The 24,327-nt window shown below is 40.5% G+C and overlaps 2 protein-coding genes across 10 annotated transcripts in view; one reads left to right on the forward strand and one right to left on the reverse strand.

The window, feature by feature from the left end:
- Positions 1–3,263, reverse strand: part of LOC143297348 (leucine-rich repeat-containing protein 49-like) — a 56,298-nt gene extending 53,035 nt beyond the window's left edge. For 6 of the 9 annotated variants that reach the window (XM_076609649.1, XM_076609653.1, XM_076609652.1 and 3 more), the window contains exons 1-2: positions 2,997–3,239; positions 608–672 (exon numbers count right to left, since the gene is read on the reverse strand). In XM_076609649.1, coding sequence (XP_076465764.1) covers positions 608–649 — 42 coding nt within the window. In that variant the 5' untranslated portion in view covers positions 650–672; positions 2,997–3,239. Of the gene's footprint in view, positions 1–607; positions 673–2,996 lie in introns of all 9 variants that reach the window. The other 3 variants (XM_076609650.1, XM_076609654.1, XM_076609647.1) reach the window with 3 other exon arrangements.
- Positions 3,264–3,313: 50 nt separating this feature from the next.
- LOC143297349 (galactose-1-phosphate uridylyltransferase-like) lies at positions 3,314–23,262 on the forward strand. The gene is made up of 9 exons (XM_076609655.1): positions 3,314–3,430; positions 6,815–6,984; positions 7,788–7,863; positions 10,406–10,584; positions 12,148–12,204; positions 13,854–14,109; positions 15,376–15,459; positions 17,345–17,499; positions 19,378–23,262. The coding sequence occupies exons 1-9, from the start codon at positions 3,406–3,408 to the stop codon at positions 19,432–19,434; spliced, it is 1,059 nt and encodes a 352-aa protein (XP_076465770.1). The 5' UTR covers positions 3,314–3,405; the 3' UTR covers positions 19,435–23,262.
- The last annotated feature ends 1,065 nt before the right edge of the window (positions 23,263–24,327 follow it).

The raw sequence follows: 24,327 nt of genomic DNA on the forward strand, positions 1-24,327 counted from the left end.
TTGAATAACACCTCTTTCCATTAATAAATTTTGTTTGGGTCTATTTTTACACTTGTATGACTGAAGACAAAAGAAATCAAACTTAAAGTAAAGGACATTCATTGAAATACAAATGACATAATATATAAGTTATATGCCAGTTAACAAACACATAAATTGCTTTCAGAAAGCTTTTATTCCTCATTTCACAAAATTCTAATTATCAGTATCATATACAATGCAAAATAAACAAATCATGACCAGAATGTATACCAAATCAAAAAATCTTAACATAACCATCATACTTTAATTTTCACTCTACACTAGAAAACAAAACTATCAATTTACTCGCTTTCTCCTTCCAGCTTAAAACAATCTGGTTCCAGATAACTACACTCTTCTGCTCAACAATTCTTGTACAACAATTAAGCCAGTGCACAAAATGCACAGCAGAGAGCTGAAAAGTAAGCAAGAACAAGGTCAGAGTAATCAGTTCACAAAAAAGGAAATAATTTTCAAAATGAAAGAGGAGAAAGAAGACCCAAGGTCTATATTCAAGAAGCAGTTTGATGTAACCATGGTGCTGCACAACTGTCAGTTCATTTTTCCAGCAAGAATGACTGCTCACCTCTCTCAGGTTTGACAGACGGCTTCGTTGTCTGTTGTACATTTTCCCCACTATCCTGCCAACATCTGCAGCAAAGACAAACACACACACACAAAACTCAGCCGGCTGACAGGATATTTTCAAGCAAGCATAGTTTCATATAGACATAAGACACACAGGAATGTACAATGTAGACATGAATACAGATTATTTGCTCTACTGTTCAGTTCTGTATCAGTATCAGTATCAGTAGCTCAAGGAGGGGTCACTGCATTTGGTCAAATCCACATACGCTACACTACATCTGCCAAGCAGATACCTGACCAGCAGCGTAACCCAACGCGCTTAGTCAGGCCTCGAGAAAAAAATAAATAATTTTTTTTTTTTTTTAATTAAAAAGATAATAATTTAAATAAATAAACAAATAAAACAAAAATAAAATAAAATAATAATAATAACAAAATAAAATAAATAAATAAATAAAATGTTCAGTTCTAGATTAGGAATCAAAACCAGCACTAGCAAGAATCCAGTCTTCTTGCTTTAAGTCTTATTCATTGAAGGAAGAACATTGCATGCTTAGTTGTGAATAATGGATGGGGGAGGAAGAAAAGATGTAATGTTTTCTGTACTGAATACAGTGAGACTGAGAGTGGAAGGTGGAAGGAGGAAGGTGGCTGAATGGTTAAGATGCTGATCTGCTAATACAAAGTCCATGAGGATCTGGGTTCAAATCCTGCTCTCGCCCTTTCTCCCAAGTTGGACTGGAATATCAAACTGAGCATCAAGTCATTCGGATGAGACAATAAACCGATGTACCATGTGCAGCATGCACTTGGCTCATCGAAAAAGCACTCATGTCAATGAGAATGTTTTCTGGCAAAATTCTGCAGCAGCTGAAACATGGGCCTGCATGCACTGGGTCTGCTGTAACTGCCTTTCAACCTGCGTCAGAGGATTTGTATTTGTATTTGTATTTGTATTTCTTTTTATCACAACAGATTTCTCTGTGTGAAATTCGGGCTGCTCTCCCCAGGGAGAGCGCGTCGCTACACTACAGCGCCACCCATTTTTATCGTCTCATCCGAAAGACTAGCATCCAGACCACCACTCAAGGTCTAGTGGAGGGGGAGAAAATATCGGCGGCTGAGCCGTGATTCGAACCAGCGCGCTCAGATTCTCTCGCTTCCTAGGCGGACGCGTTACCTCTAGGCCATCACTCCACATATATCTTATATCTTATATCACCTTGTTTGTTTTTAGTCTTTGGTACACCCATCTCACAGCATATCTCTGGACTTCAATAGCCAAAGCTAATACTGGAGTGGGGATCTAAGACTGGGCTCACATACATTCTCCAGATCATCATCATCATCATCCGTTTGACGTCCAGAGTCATCATGTTGACTATTCTGACATTTTCAAGAGGTGTGGGCCAGCGCAGCAAAGAGTTTAGAAAAAAAAGGCCAAAAGAACTTGCTCTGCAGGATGCATACTTTAACACTTTCCTGGTGCCAGATTTTAAAATTGCAGTGACAAATATTGTTGCTGCTTGCACAAATTATTTATAAACATAAATTCTTTTAATTGTATCTAACTAATTAGCTAAATGCCACACACCACACCCTCCCCACACCCCACACCCTCCCCACATCCCACACACCACACCCTCCCCACACACCCCACCCTCCCCACACACCACACCCTCCCCATACCCCACACCCTCCTCACACACCCCACCCTCCCCATACCCCACACCCTCCTCACACACCCCACCCTCCCCACACCCCCACCTCCCCACATCCCACACCCCCCACATCCCCCAACAAGCTCCAAGCGCTTTACAATCCAGTACCTAAAGTGAAACAAGAAAGCATATAAAAAGTAGTAGAAACATAAAACAAAATCATTAATATTATTAAAAAAAACACAATGCATAAAACTCACAAAGTAGCATACTATCAATACTACAACTGTTACACTCCAACACACAATAACATCCACGCACAGACACACATGATTAAACGGCTGAGATGACAGCAATTTTCACTTAAAATACATACATGTAAAAAGAAACATAACTGTAATCTGCGTACCACAGATTTAGTAAAAATTGTAAAATAGAATTGATGAAGGCGGGCAGATACGAAAGAAGCTGTGTTATCTTTTTTCACACTGTATTATAAGTATGTCTCCGGCTTTACTAGTCAACCTTAATTTCTTCTGAGGTGGCACAACTTTGCTAGTAGTTTGGTACTGTAGCATAACAGATGGGAATCCTGGTAGGCTTTTTCAGCAGCTTAAGAGTGCAGATAATAACTGATGCCAAAGAAGCAGAGTCTGGGGAGAATGAGGAAGTAAATACGCCAATCAACTATTGTTTTTGCTCATGGTATTCTATATAATTTACCTTACGCTCTGCTGCACGGACAAGTGTAACAATGAGAGCTGCGAGGAAGCTGATTTCATGCACTGTCTCGCTGTGGCTAAGTGACAGAACGGACACGATGACAGATAATAATGTCAGTCAAGAAACATCAACGCTTTTCATTTGCATCTTTTGTTCGTGTCAAAACAGATATACACTGCACTCAAAAACGTTATCCAACCATAATATGCAATGCGTAGTTTCTGGTCATTTCGTTTGTTGGGGGTCCGCCATCTTGAAACCGAGGAAGCAGTTCAATCTGAGCATGCGCTGTGGTGGGCACCTTTCCGGAAGTTGTGGACCTCAGGGCAAGTTCACGTGTACTTGGAGGCGTGACGAACATCACGGAGTGTGGAGACTCAGTGTTGATAATCTCTGTCAGGCTGCTGTCATGTCGGGGACCTTTGAACCAACTGGTTACTATGCTTTTGATTAATGCTCTGTATAATTGTTGTTGTCCTTGTCCTTGTCTGATTGCGTCAGTGGATGATGACATAATGACAGGCGCAACTCATAGGTTGGTGACTATCCCAGCTGCTGAGGTGAAAGGTCACGTCGATTTGTGTGTGTGTGTGCACCCCCGAAAACGGAGTATGGTTGCGGACATGGCGGGGTAAAAACGGTCACACACGTAAAAGCCCATTCGTGTACATACGAGTGAGTTGCAGCCCACAAACGAAGAAGAAGAAGAATGTGTGTGTGTGTGTGTGTGTGTGTGTGTGTGTGCAGTTTTTCGTTTTCTTGTGTGTCAGTGCTGATGTTTCTTCTCTTCTTCTGTTGTGTAGCCACAATCAACACGTTGATTATTTTGCCACATATTGGGGGGTTTCCGGAGACCAGCTGCTTGAAAAAAAAAAGTTCTATGTGGATTGATTTTACACCTGTTTGGAAGACATCTTGCAGGTTGAAAAAAACAAAACAAAACAAAAAAAACATTTACTCCAATCACATTCGCACTCTCCCTCCTGCCCACTAACTGGATCAGAGGGGACGAGAAGTGACAGGCAGGCATCCTATTGATGGCCCCTGGCACCCCCCGCCGCAGCGCCCTCCTTCTAGCACTCCCCCTACCCACTGCTTAGCTAAACATTCACTCTCACATTCATACCCGACAATTGCTGTAATTTATGGTTTTGCCTACTCTTGGAGTTTCGCAGCAGCGAGACTGTCAAGAGTGGCGACCTTGAGGTGAGAGGTGACTCTGCTTTTGAAGCTGCTGGGGGAGTCTGCCTCAACAATGTCTGCTGGGAGTTCATCCCACTCACGAATGGCACGTGGGAAGAAAGAAAAGAGCCGATACTGCTGTTTATGATTCACAAGCCGTTGGAATTGTTGGTCATGTGATCTTCTGTCTCTCATAACTGGTTTGTGGAGGACACTTTTGTTGACTTGCACCAGGTTGTTGTGTATTTTGTACAACATTGTGACCCTTGCTGCTTGACGTCGTTTCTGGAGAGGTGGCCACTTGAGCTTTTCAAGCATGTCCATTACACTTGCACGCCGGTGGTAGCGGCTGAGGACGAATTGAGCTGCTCTTCTTTGGATCTTCTCTAATTTCTTTATGCATCCTGTCTTGTGTGGGTCCCAAACTGAGCTGGAGTATTCTAACAATGGTCTTACGAAGGTTAGATAAGCTTTTTCTCTCAGCTCTTTGGAGGCAACTTTCAGATTTCGTCTCAAGAATCCAAGGACTTTGCTTGCTTTCTTTGTAATGTTGTTGATGTGTTCCTCCCACTCTAGATCTGTCTTCAAGGTAACTCCCAGGTACGGCGCTGATTGTACTATTGATAGCTCGTGTCCGTGCATTTGGTGATTTGATTCTGAGCGTAGCACATTTGCTCGGGTTGAAGGCCATCTCCCATTTCCGTTCCCAGATTTGGAGACGTTCAAGATCCTCTTGCAGGTGGGCATGATTTTCCGTAGATGATATTGTGCGGTAAATGGCAGTGTCGTCTGCGAACATTCTTGTCTTTGAGGTCAGGTTCTCGGGGAGGTCGTTGATGAAAACCAGGAAGAGACATTGTCCAAGGACCGATCCCTGTGGAACGACTGATTTGACGTCAATTAAGTTTGACTGGGCCCCCTCAACTACAACTGCTTGGCATCTGTTGGCAAGGAAGTCAGAGATCCATTTGTTGATTTTGCCTCTTACACCGTAGTTATACAGTTTGTGCAGCAGTAGTGAGTGATTTACCTTGTCAAATGCCTTCGCAAAGTCTAGCACAAGGACGTCTGTTCTTCGCCCTGATGCCATGCTTGAGGTGAGCTCCTCCACTAACTCAATGAGCTGTGTTTTGCAGGACCTCTGCTGTCTGAAGCCATGTTGCTGGGGACACAGGATTTTACTCTGTTCCAGGTGCTTCACGGTGGCATGTACTATGATGTGCTCCAGCACTTTGCAGGCAATGCAGGTCAGCGAGACTGGGCGGTAATTTGCCGGGTCATAGTGTTCGCCTTTTTTGTAGATAGGCGTCATCAGGGCTTTTTTCCAATCTGCGGGGACGCAACCAGTGTCCAGGGAGGATCTGTAGATGGTGGTGAGGATGGGGGCAATCTCAGGGGACAGCTCTTTCAAGAGCCTGGCACTGATGTTGTCAGGTCCACTCGCTTTTGCTGGGTCTAGTTTGATCAGCAATCGCCTAACGCCCTCTTCCGTGATTCTGAGGAGTTGGTTGTGCAGGTCAACATATTTGGTATGGGGCTTTAGGGTCGTTGTCATCCAGTCCCATCCTGGGAAGTTGAGATCCCCTCCGATCAGAAGCATCGCGTTGGGAATGCTGGAAGTTCTCTGAACTGAAGTTTCAAACTCCTGTAGACTGGCCTTGTGGGAGACGTCGGGTCTGTAATATGCACAGATATACAGATTGCGTCGACCTTTCAGTCTTAGTTTCGCCCACACTACTTCACAATTTGTCTCCAGCTCTTTCACTCGGGTGCTATTGTAGCAGTCTTTGACAAGAATCATGACACCTCCTCCATCCCTATTCCTATCGTTCCGATGCACTTTGTACCCATGTCTACCTGGCAGGAATTCAGTGTTCTTAATTTCTTTGGACAGGTGGGTCTCAGTTCCAATAACAATGTCTGGTTTGGTGCTATCTAACAGATATCCAGATTCAGCCTTCTTGCCTGTTACTGATTGGAAGTTAATGTTTAGTACTCTTAAGGGCTTGTTGAGTCTTTTGTCTTGCTGTGTAGCTCTTGTAGGAGTGGAAGCATGTTGAGGTTTGTGGCAGCTGTTGTTGATTACCATTGTCTGTCATGAAAAGAAAGTTTGGGGTTTCGTTGAATTTAAAACTATTCAAGGGGCTTATATGACAGTGTGTGTGTGTGTGTGTGTGTGTCTGTGTGTTTATCACTCTATGTGTCTGTGTGTGTCTGTATCTATGTCTCCGTGTGTGTGTGTCTGTGTACGTGTGTGTGTGTCTGTGTTGTGCATGTGCATTATTATTGGTGAAGGTGATGCTGTGTTATGTTGTCACTAGTATCTACTTTGTTTTGTTCTGTTTCTTTGTTTTTTTCTTTTTGTTGTTATTATCTTCCGTTTTTAATGTCATTGATGCTGCAATAACTCACAATCAGGAAAAGTACAGTGTATCTATTTCTCAAGATTACTGCATTAGACTTTTTTGTTGTAGAAATCAAATCAATAAAGTGAAAAGAGACCACCATTTTCATCATTATATCATCATCATCAAAAAAAAAAAAAAAGAGTTTGAATTATTTTCCAGTGAAAATGGTTTGAATTATATTCCAGTGACCCAGTTTTACTTTTGTTAGTGTACTACACTGTTGTTCAGAGCACCCCCACATTCGGTACAACCCACTGAAGGATGACTGGATCCTGGTGTCCCCTCACCGGGCAAAGCGACCCTGGCAGGGTCAGGTGGAGAAGGCAGAGGAGGCCACTGTTCCCAGGCGGGACCCTAAAAACCCTCTCTGTCCCGGCTCAGTCCGCTCCAATGGGGAGGTGAATTGTGATTTTTTTTTCTCCTTCCGTGTGTGTTTGTGTACACATGTGTGTAAGTTATAACTCTTGACAGGAAATCCCAGGATTAAAAACTTGATGCCACATCACAAGCCTGAAGGGCTCACTGGATGATCATAGGCCTCTGTTGTAGACTGTGGATGACAGGTGCAATAGCCAAGTGGTTAAAGCGTTGGACTATCAATGTGAGGGTCCTGGGTTCGAATCTTGGTAACGGTGCCTGGTGGGTAAAGGGTGGAGATTTTTCCGATCTCCCAGGTCAACATATTTGTAGACCTGCATGTGCCTGAACCCACTTCGTGTGTGTACACAAGCAGAAGATAAATATGCACATTAAAGATCCTGTAATCCATGTCAGTGTTCAGTGGGTTCTGAAACAAGAACATACCCAGCATGCACGCCCCCCCAAAAAAAACAAGAGCATGGCTGCCTACATGGCAGGGTAATAATGATCATATAATATATAAAATGGGAAAACATCATGTGTTTTGTATTCTTTATTCGTTTACCTTTCAGAAAATGTATTCTTTTATTGTTCTTTCTCCAAAGACAAAGAGAACATAATTTTTTGAAAATTTATACCCGTTTTTTGTGGAAAAAAACAACAACCTGGCAAATAGATTTCACTTAAATCTTATTTTCCTGGCAGTGAAAGGGTTAAGTTTGCATCAGATTTTTTTTCAGTCTATTAAATTTTGTACCTAATAATTTGATTACAGTACCGTTTTGGGTACACAAATAATACAGCACTTTTTTTTTTTTTTTTTTTTTTTTTTTTTTAACAGGTGAATCCTGAATATGAAGGAACGTTTGTTTTCACGAATGATTTTCAAGCTCTTCTCGAGGACACACCAAAGCCAGGTAAGAGAATAAGTCAGTACTTATGAATGTCATTTAGTTGTTATTTATTGTGTTTGTTGTGCTCAATGAAAGATAAGACGTGATTTCATTTACTGTGCTTGTTTGCCTTCTTACAACTTTGATACAAGTTGATGAGATAAGGTTAAAGACCAAAGGTTCCTTAACCTGTGTATATGGAATTGTCTGAACGCAGTAACGCCTCCTTGAGCAACTAACTAACCCATAGCTTTTTATGGTAATTGGGGCAATGATTTCATATTCACTGTGTCCAGGGGTTGGTATAGATGTGGTGTGTCATAAATGAATCAGTCGGCATGAAACCTTGAAACTGAAACTGTCTGTGTCTGTGAGAGAGAGACTGGGTTGGAGGATGGAGGAATCTGTGGTCTGTGGTGGGGGAAGAAGAAGAGTTTCAGCTTTCAGTTTCAGTTTCAGTTTCTCAAGGTGGCATCACTGCGTTCAGATAAATCCATGTACACATAAAGAAAAATCCACATATGGCATAACCCCACACGCTTGTCAGGCCTTCAGTACATGCATATATATATATTTGTGTACCTATCACAGAGCATTTCTTTTACATAATTTTGCCAGAGGACAACACTTTTGTTGCCATGGGTTCTTTTTCAGTGTGACAAGTGTATGCTGCACACAGGACCTCAATTTATTGCCTCATCCAAATGACTGGACGCTCAGTTTGATTTTCCAGTCAAACTTGGGAGAAAGGGCGAGAGCAGGATTTGAACCCACACCCTCACGGACACTGTATTGGCAGATAAGCATCTTAATAACCACACTGAATTGGCAGATAAGAGTCTTAATAACCACACTGAATTGGCAGATAAGAATCTTAATAACCACACTGAATTGGCAGATAAGTGTCTTAATAACCACACTGAATTGGCAGATAAGAATCTTAATAACCACACTGAATTGGCAGATAAGCGTCTTAATAACCACTCTGAATTGGCAGATAAGTGTCTTAATAACCACACTGAATTGGCAGATAAGCGTCTTAATAACCATTCTGAATTGGCAGATAAGTGTCTTAATAACCACACTGAATTGGCAGATAAGCATCTTAATAACCACACTGAATTGGCAGATAAGCGTCTTAATAACCACACTTTATTGTCAGATAAGCATCTTAATAATCACACTGAATTGTCAGATAAGCATCTTAATAACCACACTGAATTGGCAGATAAGTGTCTTAATACCCACACTGAATTGGCAGATAAGTGTCTTAATAACCACACTGAATTGGCAGATAAGTGTCTTAATAACCACACTGAATTGGCAGATAAGCGTCTTAATAACCATACTGAATTGGCAGATAAGCGTCTTAATAACCACACTGAATTGGCAGATAAGCGTCTTAATAACCATTCTGCATTGGCAGATAAGCGTCTTAATAACCACACTTTATTGGCAGATAAGTGTCTTAGTAACCATTCTGCATTGTCAGATAAACGTCTTAATAACCACACTGAATTGGCAGACAAGTGTCTTAATAACCATTCTGCATTGGCAGATAAGCGTCTTAATAACCACACTTTATTGGCAGATAAGCGTCTTAATAACCATTCTGCATTGGCAGATAAGCGTCTTAATAACCATACAGAACTGGCAGACAAGCGTCTTAATAACCACACTTTACTGGCAGATAAGTATCTTAATAACCACGTGTGTGTCTTAATAACCACACTTTATTGGCAGATAAACATCTTAATAACCACACTTTATTGGCAGATAAGCATCTTAATAATCACACTGTATTTGAAGATAAACGTCTCAATAACCACACTGAATTGGAAGATAAGCGTCTTAATAGCCACACTTTATTGGAAGATAAATGTCTTAATAACCACACTGTATTGGCAGATAAGCGTCTTAATAACCACACTGAATTGGAAGATAAGCGTCTTAATAACCACACTGAATTGGCAGATAAGCGTCTTAATAACCACACTGTATTGGCAGATAAGCGTCTTAATAACCACACTTTATTGGCAGATAAGCATGTTAATAACCACACTGTATTGGCAGATAAACGTCTTAATAACCACACTGTATTGGCAGATAAACGTCTCAATAACCACACTGTATTGGCAGATAAACGTCTTAATAACCACACTGAATTGGCAGATAAGCGTGTGAATAACCATTCTGCCACCTCGAGAGAAGGAAGAACAGAGGAAAAGTGTGACTTTGCATTCATGAACATGTCTTACTGTGCACCTGTCACTGGTCTCCATGTTTAAGCGGACTTGCTCACGATGGAAGCCATTTACCTTTTTGAATTTTCGATTCATGTGTTTGCATGCCTGGTGTTACAAAATTGAGTCTGCGCGCGGGCAAGTGTGTGTGTGGGGGGGGGGGGGGGGAGGGGGGGGGGAGATGTCGGAGGGGGTGTGGAGGTGTGGGAGGGGGTGTGTTTGTGTGCTCAACATTGTAATGGGTCAGAAGGCCTACAATAAAACATTTCTGAGTTCTGAGTTCTGTCACTGGTTTCCAGTCGTCCATGTTTCCTGTGTTCCAGAGGCCAGCGAGGACCCCCTGTTCCAGACAGCCCCAGCGCGCGGCACCTGCAAGGTGATGTGTTTCCACCCCCGGTCAGACCTCACCCTGCCCCTTATGCAGCTGACGGAGATCCGCAGCGTCATCGACGCCTGGGCTGACATCAACACTGACCTGGGCAAGACTTATACCTGGGTGCAGGTCTGTCCGTGCATTTTGTTGTTTGTGTGGCGAACATTTTGTACTCCAAGTACTCCGAGTCAAGTGTTTCGGCCCTTAACTTGTAAACAGTGAAAGGCCGAAACACTTGACTGAGAGGGGCTTCTTCTCTGAAGACCTTGTATTGTCCAGCTCTCCCTAGAGTTTCTTATCACTATGCATCACACTCGCTTACTTCCCTTCGATCGAGTTTTATAAGTATTTCCGTACTGCAGAAGGCATGTTCAGTTTTGTGTTTTCAAACAGTTGTATTCTTGCTCTGTTCTTTTAGCTTGTTTGTTGGCTTTAGCCTCTATGTTGTTCCCTGGTGTTTCCAAGGGGATTGATCTGTTTGGTGACGTTGTGTGCATGTTTATGTATGAAGCAGCCTATGACTGACAGTGCTCTCAGCTGTTGTTTGGCTGGTCCACAGAAACTGCTCTGATGGGGTGCAAAGTGTTGAAAAATATCAGTTCATGTTGAAATGCTGTGTGTGTGTGTGTGTGTGTGTGTGTGTGTGTTGTGTGTGTGGTGTGTGTGTGTGTGTAATGTGTGTGTGTGTGTGTGATGTGTGTGTGTGTGTGTGATGTGTATGTGATGTGTGTGTGTGTGTAATGTGTGTGTGTGTTTGTGTGTGTGTGTGTGTGTGTGTGTGTGTGTGTGTGTGTGTGTGTGTAATGTGTGTGTGTGTGTGTGTGTGTGTAATGTGTGTGTGTGTAATGTGTGTGTGATGTGTGTGTGTGTGTGTGTGTGTAATGTGTGTGTGTGTGTGTGTGTGTGTGTGATGTGTGTGTGTGAGTGTGTGTGTGTGTTTGAACAGAAGAGTGAACAGGTACTAAAGACAAAGAACACATTACTGCCATTGAACTGAATCAGTTTTAAGATGCACATGAATGATGAACCGAGTATTGCTCTCTGTCCAGTTCAAAATTACTTTGCCACTGATCTTATTTTAGAAATCACAGAATCACAATCACACTCTATGTGCCTGGATCTGTATACATGAATAAGAGTGAGTTGTTGCTCAAGTTGTTGCCATTAGTACCTTTTGCCTCTCCAGAATCATAATGATGGTCCTGCATGGTCAGTCCTTGGTTGAATTGCAGTGATGGTCCTGTTGTTGTTATCTTCTCCTTCTTCTTCTTCTTCTTCTGCGTTCACACAAGTGGGCTTTTACGTGTATGACCGTTTTTACCCTGCCATGTAGGCAGCCATACTCCGTTTTCGGGGGTGTGCATGCTGGATATGTTCTTGTTTCCATAACCCACCGAACGCTGACATGGATTACAGGATCTTTAACGTGCGTATTTGATCTGCTTGCATATACACACGAAGGGGGTTCAGGCACTAGCAGGTCTGCACATATGTTGACCTGGGAGATCGTAAAAATCTCCACTCTTTACCCACCAGGCGCCGTCACCGTGATTCGAACCTCAGAGTGAAAGTCCAACGCTTTAACCACTCGGCTATGGCGCCCGTCGTTGCTATCGTTGTTGTCCGTTTATTTTTTTCTTCAGTCTCATATTGCAATGCTGGCTTTGTGTCATGTCAGTTTGCTGTCTTCAGATATTTGAGAACCGAGGAAGCATCATGGGAGCTTCCAATCCTCATCCACATTGTCAGGTAAGATGCAACATCCCCATCGTTCATTGATAAACTTTACCACAGACATCCCCATCGTTCATTGATAAACTTTACCACAGACATCCCCATAGTTCATTGATAAACTTTACCACAGACACCCCCATCGTTCATTGATAAACTTTACCACAGACATCCCCATAGTTCATTGATAAACTTTGCCACAGACATCCCCATCGTTCATTGATAAACTTTGCCACAGACATCCCCATAGTTCATTGATAAACTTTGCCACAGACATCCCCATCATTCATTGATAAACTTTGCCACAGACATCCCCATAGTTCATTGATAAACTTTGCCACAGACATCCCCAGATTTCATTGATAAACTTTACCATAGATGTCCCCATCGTTCATTGATAAACTTTGCCACAGACATCCCCATAGTTCATTGATAAACTTTGCCACAGACATCCCCAGTGTTCATTGATAAACTTTACCACAGACATCCCCATAGTTCATTGATAAACTTTACCACAGACATCCCCATAGTTCATTGATAAACTTTACCACAGACATCCCCATCGTTCATTGATAAACTTTACCACAGACATCCCCATAGTTCATTGATAAACTTTACCACAGACATCCCCATAGTTCATTGATAAACTTTACCACAGACATCCCCATAGTTCATTGATAAACTTTACCATAGACGTCCCCATAGTTCATTGATAAACTTTACCATGGACGTCCCCAGAGTTAATTGCTAAACTTTACCATAGACATCCCCATCATTAATTGATAAACTTTACCATAGACATCCCCATAGTTAATTGATAAACTTTACCATAGACATCCCGCTAGTTAATTCATAAACCTCACCACAGACATTCAAGTAGTTAACTGATAAACTTTAGCATTGGGAGTTTGCAACAAAATATTGTGTTTTGTATAATTATATATGATTTTACTCTCCCTAAATTCAATTTCTATAAAGCTTTTATGTATATTTTTTGTTTTCTTATTTATCTCTTTGCTCTATTTTGGGGACTTGGGGTGGTTTTATGTGCATTTTGTTTCTTTCCTTTTTTCCATTTTTTTCCTTTATTTATTTAGGTTTTTTATTATCTTTTTTTTTATACCCAGTCTTCTGCCAATTTATTCTACACCCAGTCTTGCTCAAAAGCCAACCAACCTTCGATACTCATATCAAGTGTCTTAATACAAAGACAAAATCAGCACTACACACAAAGTCTTCATTCTGATAAGAATTGACAATAACAATTCAGCGGCAATAGACCTTTTCTACAATTATGATATGCAGAGCAATGTGCTGTCAAAAGTACTTGAAGAGCTTATAGGGAAAGTACTGAAATAGATTGAAACATTAAAAACACTTAGTTTTACATATCAACTTTTATTTTCACAGTCAAGCTGTTGAAAGCTGTAATCCAAATTTTGCTGCAGTAGTCTATACATAAGTTAATTGCGCTGGTTGGAAGCATTGTGAGATATTTACCATTCTGAATTTTGCTGCAGTAGCCTGTGTGTAAGTTTGTTGCGCTGGTTGGAAGCATTGTGAGATATTTACCAGTCTGAATTTTGCTGCAGTAGTCTATACATACTGAAGTTCGTTGCGTTTTTGGAAGCAGTGTGAGATATCTACCATCCTGTTTTTATTCACAGGTGTGGGCAAGCTCCTTCCTACCTAACGAACTGGCGGTGAAGGAAAGGACACAGAAGGCTTACATGGAGAAGTACGGTAGTCCCATGCTGGTGGACTACCTCAGCAAGGAAGTGGCGAAAAAAGAGCGTGTGGTGCTGGAGACAGCCCACTGGGTGTGGCTGGTGCCCTATTGGGCCATGTGGCCATATGAGACCATGCTGCTGCCGCGACGTCATGTCCTTAGAATTCAGGACCTCACCGGCGAGGAGAGAGATGGTGAGAAATTTACATTGTAATTGATTTTGAAGTTTGAACAGTGCTGTGGCTGATTGGTGAGGGCGCTGGATTCTCAGCTGAGTTTTCAGAGTTTGATCCCCGGTTCCAGTGCACCTTGTGGGTTGAGGGTTAAGGGTGGAGATTTTTCTGATCTCCTTCGTCAACGTATGTGCAGAATTAAAAGTACCTGAACCCCCAACATGTGCATACCCACGCAGAAGATAAATGCATTTCAAATCCTGTATCCATGTCCACGTCAGCATTCGGTGGGTTATGGAAACAGGAGCATACCCAGCATGGAAAACAGAGTATGGCTGTTTACATGGCAGAGTAAAATGTTCAGACAAGTATATGGCCGTCTACATGGCAGAGTAAAATGTTCAGACAGGTGTAAGTCCCCTGGCACATGCTTGAGTGAACATGGGAGTTACAGAACACAGAAAAAGAAGAGGGATCAGTGAAGTTCAGAAAAAACCAGTAATTAACTGCCTGTAATGAAAGAGTGTTTCAACAACTTACTCAGAAATGAAAGAATCTGTGATAAATGTTCGGCAAACAACATTTAGTATCACTGTTTGTTTGCCCCGTATTTCACAGCATCAGACAAAAATGTTAACTTATACAGTATAGAACCCACCCAATCTCTGTTGAATTCCACTTACTGTTTTTTTGTGTTTTTTTAAAGCAAAAACAAAAAAATATTATCAAAACTTATATCCTGTTCCCCTTCTATTTATATTTCATTTTCAATAAAATTTTGTCTGTGGCTAGGGTAAAGAATTTTACCTGTTGCTGGGGAAAATGACTTGTTGCATTTTTTGTTGTTACACAAGTGGTTTTTTTTATTAACTTTTTTCATTTACTCTTTTTGTCTATATGCATGTAAAAGACGTATGTGTATCACCTTTCCAGTGCTCCCGGTGGGAGCATGAAATAAACTTCTTGCCTTTCCTTGAGAGAGAGATTCTTGTCACCAAGGTTTGTATTGCTGAACAAAGTTTAGAGCCAGCAGTATCACCAGCTTGTGTAAAGTCTTCAGTTTCTTCAGAAAGGTATCACTTCCTGTGTATCAGTGCTTAGATTTTGAAAATGGAGACGTTTTCACATTCTTTTATTCTTTTGCAGTGTTTTGTTTTTGAAGTGTTCCTTTTCTTAATCTGGAAAAGTGGTGTGCATGATTAGAATATAGTTTGCACAATGAAATTGGGGATATATTTTGGATGTCCTTTTTGTTTCAAAAAGTAAGCACCAAGTATGCCATTTCAGATCTGGCCGTGATGATGAAGAAACTGCTGACCAAGTATGACAACCTGTTTGAAGTGTCCTTTCCTTACTCCATGGGTTGGCATGGTAAGTGTCATGCTGTATAGACACACACTCTTGAAATCGTTCTCTCAGTCTCTGTTCCTAAACCTCACAGTGTTGCTCTTTCACTTTGTGAGTTCCCTGTTATCAGCTCTTTCAAATCTGGCCTTAAAACCTACCTGTCTTTTTGCCCTCAATTTCCCCAGCCTTCTGTCAGTATGTATTTATAACTTTCGTTTTTCATTGCTTTGATTCAAAGTTATGCTTGTGTGTGAAAATCGTGAGTGAAACTGAGGGCACTTTGTCTCTGCAAAAGATTTAGTGCTATGTGAATACATTTTTGATTAATATTGTTATTATTTTATCATCTCCTTGATAATAGCACAAGTTGAAGCCTTTGTAGTCTGCTATGTTTTCTGCATTTAATTTTGTTCTCCAAATCGGAAATTGAAAATGTAATGTGAAATGAAATGGTTTGATTTTGGAAGATAGCTGAATGAAATGGTTTGCTTTTGGAAGATAGCTGAATGAAATGGTTTGAATTTGGAAGAAAACTGAAGTGCCATAAAAAAAGTGTCAAGAATATTCTTTTCCATGTGATGTATAATGATATTTTAAATAGAATTAATAACAGTAAGCATGAAACTTCTAGCTTTGTACATCATCGTCCTGTCACTGTGCCACCACTCCATAATGAATATATCAATATCATTGATGATACCCCAAGTGATGATTTATCCATATCACCCAGTCGCTTTCCTAAGACAGAGTACCAATATTTTCGTACTGCAGTAGGCACATTCAGTTTTGTTTTCTCACTCAGTTGCATTTTCACTCAGTGCCTTAACTCACTCATCAAATAGTTTTCTCTCTTGCTTTCCCCTACAGACAACCCGTTTGTTAGGGTTACGGAAAAAATCACAAAAAATACAAAACACAAAGGTGAATGAAACTCCCTGTACTTGACCCACTGGCCCCTCTTCTAACATCATGTGTACGCCCACCCCCCTCCCCCTCTTCACAGCCCTCAGAAGCTGAGTCACTGTCAGTACCTTTTTGCTGGTAGCTTTCTTCACTGCAGATACTTTATTCAACGTCTTCATCATCCTCGTCGATGTCGAAACCTTCAGTTTGAAGCATTTCAATCACTTCAGCAGCAGTAAAAAGCCACTGTCATGATCTAGTTTGCTCCCAAAACTTCCACTTATATCGCCTGCGACGCCATTTTCGATATGTATGCGGATTAGCTTGTCATGTGGGGTACCAAGGTCAACAGCTGGCCTGCGAGTGTACAGTTACAGAACCTCAGAAAGAAACTTTCCATTCGACCCATGACAAGTTCACAATGCCCGGTGTAGCTGCGATTTTTATGCCACCCCATGAGGGAAAACATGGACAAATTTCTAATTGTCAAAACCGCTATAGTGTTCTGTCATCCGGAACGCTACCTTACGTCAGGAACGCTGTAGTGTTCCATCATCCAGAGTGAGTTAAGCTTGTTGGTTGTGGCCTCAATGTTGTTTGTTGATGTTTTCAGGGGGATTACGCTGTTTTTGATGATGATGTGTGCCATTTGTATCTGTGGTGTGGCTTTGACAGAGCACCCAGCTGTTGCAGGGCTGGTCCACAGAAACTGTATTGTGGCTGTACTGATAGGGTACACAGTGCTAACTTCACAGAAACTTCAGTGCAGCTGCACTGGTAGGGTACACAGTGTTAATTTCACTGAAACAGCAGTGCAGCAGCATTAATTGGGTACAATGTGTTAATTCCACAGAAACCGCAATGCAGCTGCACTGATTGGGCAGAAAGTGTCTGTTCCACAGAAACTGCAGTGCAGCTGCACTGATGGGTACAGCTGCACTGATGGGGTACATCTGTACTGACAGGGGTACCATGCAAAGTGTTGACAGTGAGGCTGTGGTGGCAGGTGCCCCCGGTGGGGACTGGCTGAGGGAGGACTGCAGTCACTGGCAGCTCCACGCCCTCTACTACCCACCTCTCCTGCGCTCCGCCACCGTCAAGAAGTTCATGGTGGGCTACGAGATGTTGGCGCAGGGTCAGCGGGACCTCACGCCAGAACAGGTGACCGGTGGTTTTTTTGTTTGTTTTTCTTCAGCTGTGTGACCACAACCATGGGGGTGGGGGTGGGGGGTTGGGATGAGGTGAGGTGGGGTTGGGGAGGAGGGGTGGGCCTGTGGCTGAATCGGTTAGGTGCTGGATTTCTGATCCAGTGTTCACCAGTGATCAGTGTTGGAAGCCTCATTTCGGTGTTATGTTGTGTCCTTGGGTAGACGTACGTACTTTACTTCTGATTTTCCTCTCTCCACCCAGGTGTGAATGGGTACCTGACTTCAGTTAGGGGAGGTTCAAAGCAGTGAAAGGAGAGCACTGGGCCCGGCCCTCCTACGCTGAAAAAGGTGGCACAGTGGTTAGGACACTCATCTGCCAATACAGAGACTCTGTGGGTGAGAGTCTGGGTTCAAATGCCGTTCTCGCTCTTTCTCCCCAAGTGTGACTGGACAATCAGACTGAGAATCTAGTCATTCAGATGAGATGATAAACCGAGGTCCCATGTGCAGCATGCGCTTGGTGCACTGAAAAAGAACCGAAGGCAATGAGAGTGTTGTCCTCTGGCAAAATTCTGTAGCAGAAATTCACTCTGATAGGTTGTTTTTTTGGGTTTTTTTTGTTTGGTTGAAGCAGATAATAAAGTATTTTGAATTGAATTGAAACAAATATATGTGCTTGCACTAAAGGCCTGACAAAGTGCGTTGGGTTATCCTGCTGGTCAGGCATCTGGCAGATGTGGGGTGACATAGTGACGCCTCCTTGAGAAACCGAAACTTGACCATATCCATAAATGTTACAGAATACTTCAATAATAATAATAATAATGGATACTTATATAGCACACTATCCAGAAATCTGCTCTAGGTGCTTTACAAAAACGCTTTTGTTAACATAAAACATTACATCTATGTTACATACACACACCAAAATGTGACTACACACACACACACACACACACACACACACGCGCGCACACACACTGCATGCATACATTTTAACATACATGTGTATCTAACAGCTACCCTAACACATACGCACACAGGCAGGCACAAACTTACATAAACACATTCACACATAATACACATTCATATACATGCATGTAGTTATGTACACATACATATGTATACACACATAGTCAAGCACAGCTAACGCAAAGGAAGTCCTTGAAAACCACAAGCCAGTATGATGACAAGTGAAGCTGAGGGCCCCCAAACATGGATACCCATGGCATGTCTAAAAAGCGTGAAGCACGCTTCCCCCCCAAAAAAAAAACTTTGAGTTTTGTAGACATTACAAAGTTCATTTGTAGTTAGATATCAGTAACATACAGATTTTAGCATGACCCAACAAACTGTTGCAAATCATGGCAAAAAAAATTGTCCACATTTTCTTTTGCCGATTTTCATTACCTAACAAACTGTTGCAAGTCATGGCAAACAAACTGTTCACATTTTCTTTTGCAGATTTTCATTTTATGGTAATTATTTTTCAATAGGACACCTAACAAGCACTCATCTCTAGCTTTGGAATACCATCTTGTCACTTTAAAATCTGTTGTGCCAAAAAAATTCTTTCCCATAGGCTCAACCCCTCTTGTGAAATCACGAATTTGGCTTTCATAATGTGCACACTGCAGCAAGAATATCTCTGTGTGGGGTGGGGTGTGTGTTGTTTGTTCGTTCTTTAGTTTAACGTCTTTTCACTTTAAGTGATATTAGATGAGGGAAGGAAAAAAATCGAGTGTGGGGGGGGGGGGGGGGGGGAATTACTGTGTACGCATACGAGTAAGTGAAAGTGTGTGTGTGTGTGTGTGTGCACCAAGAATGTGTGTGTGTGTGCATGTGTGAGTGCGCATGTGCATTAACAGTGATCCTGCTTACACGTCTACAGGCTGCAGACAGGCTGAGGAAGCTGCCTGACGAACACTACAAGGAGAGGAGAGAGTAACAACAACATGTGGAGACAGAAAGGGAAGACTGCCTCATCCACAGAGTACTGAACAGAAGGAATAACCATCCTTCTTTTCCCGCCCTTTCATGTTCTTCTCTCATGTTCACTTCCCTCCACTAGTCAGTCTCTCCATTTCTGACTGTTCTACTGGTCAGGCAGCCATACTCTGTATCCGGGAGTCACAAAGTCACATTCAGTTGTGTGGTCCTAGTCTTTGTTTTAAATCTTTCAGTACATAATATATAGATCTATAGTTCATACAGTCATGAAAGCCTGGAAAAAAGTCTTGGAAATATTAGAAATCTATTTCCAGGGACTCAACGTCGATACCAGGATATCCACTAGTCTCTTTCGTCAGTGGCGTAGCAAATGTATTTTCACCTTCTGGAAATTAATCGCTAGAAATTTCCTCTTTTCTGTTGCTCTCTTTGTTTCTGCCTTTATCTTCCTTCACTATTGTCTGCTTTTTCTGCCTTCCCAGTCTTTTCCCCTGTTTTTCTAGCATGCCATGACACTTTTTGTTCTCTCTTTTCTGCTGTCTGTGATGTACTACCAATGTTATTTTGCTCTGACAATCAGGTTGTGTTTTGTAAACACTGAGATGAGCACTAGCTGTCCATTCTGCAGTGTTATTTGCCAGAATGGCCATATATATGTTTTAGTTTGTTTGGCTTCAAAGTATTTTGTACCCTTTTTCGTCATTCTTTTTTGGTAATCTGGGGATTATAAGTGGGAGGGCTGTTGTCTGCAGCACAGCCTTGTCTTAATTGCCTTAAAGAGCTTTGTGATTTAGATAATGTGTCATGAACTAAGAATGAGAGGAAGAAAAAGATTTATCATGAGCTGTGTTGTTTTGCAGGGTTTTGTTGGAGTTTTTTCTTTCTTTCTTTTTTTTTTTTTTTTCAAGATGTGACAGGGTATTGTGTTTAATGCAGTTGAATTTTTTTTTTTTTTTTTTGTTCGGCAGTCCTGATATGGCCTTGTGTAGTCAGCTGGACCGCAAGCAATAATGTCAAATGTCAAGTCAGTTCATGACATCAACTGCTACACTATGACATTCAGTGTGGATTAATCATAGATTGTGACCAGTTTCAGCTCCACATATCAAAATCCCAGTGTTTCAGCACAAAGGAGGGAATGATAGCTTTAAAATGTAACCAGTTACCAACTTCTCCACATTTTATATTTCCGCAAGGAAAAAAAAGCTTTAACAGAAATCATGTTCTGCTCCACAGCGTTAAAAAAAAAAGTTATGAGATCAGACTAAAGTGAGTCTGGTTTATTCTGTGGTTTGTTCTGAGTATTCGTTTATCATTGCTAAGCAGAAAGAAATTGTTCATATCATATTTCTTCAATAGTTTTTTTGTATCAAGAAAAAGAAGAAAGTGGGCATGTGTGCTCACCTTAATTTTGATTGTTCATCTATTTGTCAGTCTGCCAGTCTGCTTGCCTGTCTATATTTAATGACAGTATGACATTTTATGTCTGCTGTCTTACGGTGGTTATTGCATGTGCATGATTGTGATTTCTGTGTATTGGAGGTTTATGTCTGCTACGCATTTTATGTCTTTTATGTATTCAGATTGAATGGCTGTGATTCTAATACACATTGTTTATGTAGCATACATCACAAACTAATTTCTCTTATTGAAGATGATGAAGTATTCTGTATCCTTTCCCTTTCCCAGTAACTTGTGGTTACTGAGAAAACACCAGACCTACCGTTTGCATGAGACCAAGTGACAGGGTTATACATATTCACAAGACATTTCCAACTATCAGCATCATGAAATTCTTGCACAGTAGTGAAAATCATAAATCCTCGAGAAACATTCCTGAAAAAAACTGTTTGTCACATTTGGAAATCAAAATGTTTGTCTACACATTGAAAGAATCGATCAAGTATTCCATGACATCTAATCAGAATCAGATCACATGGGTCTTGTCGTTGGAAGTACAATGATATTCTTCCAGAACACAGAATAACAATTCCTAATACAATGTGATGAGAACACCATCAGACAGTATACTATCTTGCATTCTTTGACATAAATTTCCACTGAATTCAGTCTTTGAAAAGAAAGGTTTCCAAAGTCATGCAGATTCACAATGATTTTACTATCAGTGTCTGAAATCAACCATGCATTTGTGTAAAAGTTGATGCAAAGTTAGCAACAGTTTAAACAACAAATCAAAAATGAAAACAAATCAAAACAAAAAGCAAAAAAAAAAAAAAAAGAAAAGAAAAAAAAGATGAAGACAGAATGTGACAGTGTCCAGTCCTGATCGAGGTCAGCCTGACTGCCGACAGATTTGGGGCCGTGTGGGTGGCAGCAAAAAGAGTGATGATTGTAGAATTTATTATCTCAGCACTTATCATAATTGTGCAAACATATTTTTCAACTTCATATTCCAAGTCAAGGGTCCATGTTGGACACTCTTTACTGGTAGGTTTGGAACAAGATTGGTAATCATAGATAGCTGGCCAGTTACTTTCCATGTCGATTAGGTGCTTTCCCTGTGGATTTGTTATTTTTGATTTGTTGATTTGATTTAACTAAGCTATTTGCATAGAATATTTAATTCACCAGTAAATCTAAATCTATTTTTGGTTTTTGATGCATAATGTTTGTACAATAACTCATGTGTCCTTGTCTGTTAAGGTTTTAGAAAATTTGCTACTGTCTTTTTCATTTACTTGTTTCAAAATCCTTCATGGCAAAAATACTTATTCCATTTTAAGCAGAAATTGTCCCAAACAGTGTTTTGCTGATCCATGCAATTGAATTACTAAAATGCTACTTAGAAAAAAAAAAAAAAAAAAAATGTGCGTATGAGATGAGTGTTGAAGGTTTTGCATCTTGCTACGTTGAAGATGTATGTTTTTGATGTGGATAACATCGCTGACAGGGTGACAGTGTTGACATTGTAGACCGGTTTTCTTTTTCTTCATTTACTTAAAAAGTGATACAGTGTATTTGGTTTATACCGGCTGATATGGCTTTTCATTGGTAATCTTTGCAATGTTTAGAGAAATTTTTATGTGCAGGGTTGTGGGAGATGATTTTTAGAGAGAGAGAGAGAGTGTGTGTGTGTGGTGTGAACTCCTACCTAGACAGAAAAGCCTCACATTGTAGTTAATATTTGGGATATTTCACTGATAATATTCGCTGATATACATTGTATTGTGACTTAAAGGTTAAGTATGTTCGATTTTAGAAATCTGTTGTTTGTTTGGTTTTTGCTAACTGTGGCTCAACAGGGCTCAGCTTAGGGTTGCTCAATGTTTTGTTGGGGTTTTTTTTTTGTTGGTTTGTTGTTGTTGTTGTTTTTCCAGCTGGGAAATTATCTTCCAGTAAATTATAATACACCAATTTTAATATCCAGTTGAATAATTGTAAGTTCAATGAAAAATGTTGTTTGAGAGAAGTGAAGTCCAAGAAATAAAAAAAGGAGGCTTTGTGCTCACAAGGGTTGTTAGTTCCTTCTTTATAGTTTCTCTCTTTCTCCCTCCCTCTCTCTCTCTATATATATATATTTGTAACTTAGAATGTAAGATTTTTTTACATTGTTTTTGAAAGAATGGAAAAAATTGACCAGACTTTCTCATGCTTTGTATGAATATTAGAAAAATAACGGACTGTGATTACTTCTTGCATGAATTAGCAGTGTGTGTATGTGTGTTTGTGTTTCTGTGTGTGCGTTTGACTAAACAGTTAATGTCAAATATTCTTTGAAATGTTTTATTTGGGGATGAGGATGTTTTGTATTGTGTATAGCAATATATTTTCATAAAATGGTGCAAATCAAGGTTCAATTATTCAATAAAAATATTTTTTAAAAACACACACAAAAAAACCCAAAGCATCAATTTATCTGTATGGTAATGTTGTGTGTGCTGTTGAAACTTTTGGTGTGTTTGTCCATGATCAACTTTATAAAATGAACTTTGCTTGTCTGTTAATGGCTGCACAATCTTTCCTCATGTCTATGATTTAACTTCTGAGGATAATTTTATTATTTTATACTGCCACACTCTCTTCAGTAGAGGCACTGGTGCTGCACTTGTCTCATTATTGTCAAAATTCTGCAGAACGTGTGATGAGCATGAAGCTATACCTATCACTATTCACCCAAGAGATTTAATAAAAACAAAAATTTAGGTAATCAAAAAACATATGATGACCCCAGTCTTCATTCGCTGGATTTTCTGAAGCATTAAAAATCTTCTGCTTTCTGTATCATCCTACAGAACAAAAAATCAATCCAAGACACCAAAACAATTTTCATTAAAAAAAAAAAAAATTTTTAAAAGAAGAAAAAAATCAATATAACAAATTTGTGAGGATGTTTGTGGTGTCATTTCAACTATTGTTTTGGAAATGAGTTACTGCCTGTAGCCTTCAAAACCAATACATTTTGCATTCTGCCAATAACTGTTCCCTCCGCCTACCTGCACCATTTTGCCTTTCCTGCTTTCCTGTTCCATTTCAAAAGACAAAATATATTTGTATGGAAAACTGAAGAACCAATAAAAAACAAAACAAAACAAAAAACCACAACAAAATAAGTATTAGACTCATGAACTTTCAGAGAATATATCTGCTGCGTGTAAGCACACAGACTGGCATAAATACACACACACACACACACACACACACACACTGAACAGTATTTAAAGGAGGAAGGCAGCAGATCATTCTTTTCTCACTCAAAGTTTTCATTTCTGGGTACAAAAACCAGATTAATGTTTCCATGGTTTTTTATTTTGCGTATCAAAATAAACAGAATATAAAAGTAATGAAACTGAGATTGTTCTGAACAGTTCAAAATAAAACAAAAACATGAAAGTAACAAAGCAGCCTTGATCATGAAATCATGAATATAACA

The sequence above is a fragment of the Babylonia areolata genome, chromosome 22 (genome assembly GCF_041734735.1).
Source record: "Babylonia areolata isolate BAREFJ2019XMU chromosome 22, ASM4173473v1, whole genome shotgun sequence".
In the NCBI taxonomy this organism is placed as follows: Eukaryota; Metazoa; Mollusca; class Gastropoda; order Neogastropoda; family Buccinidae; genus Babylonia; species Babylonia areolata.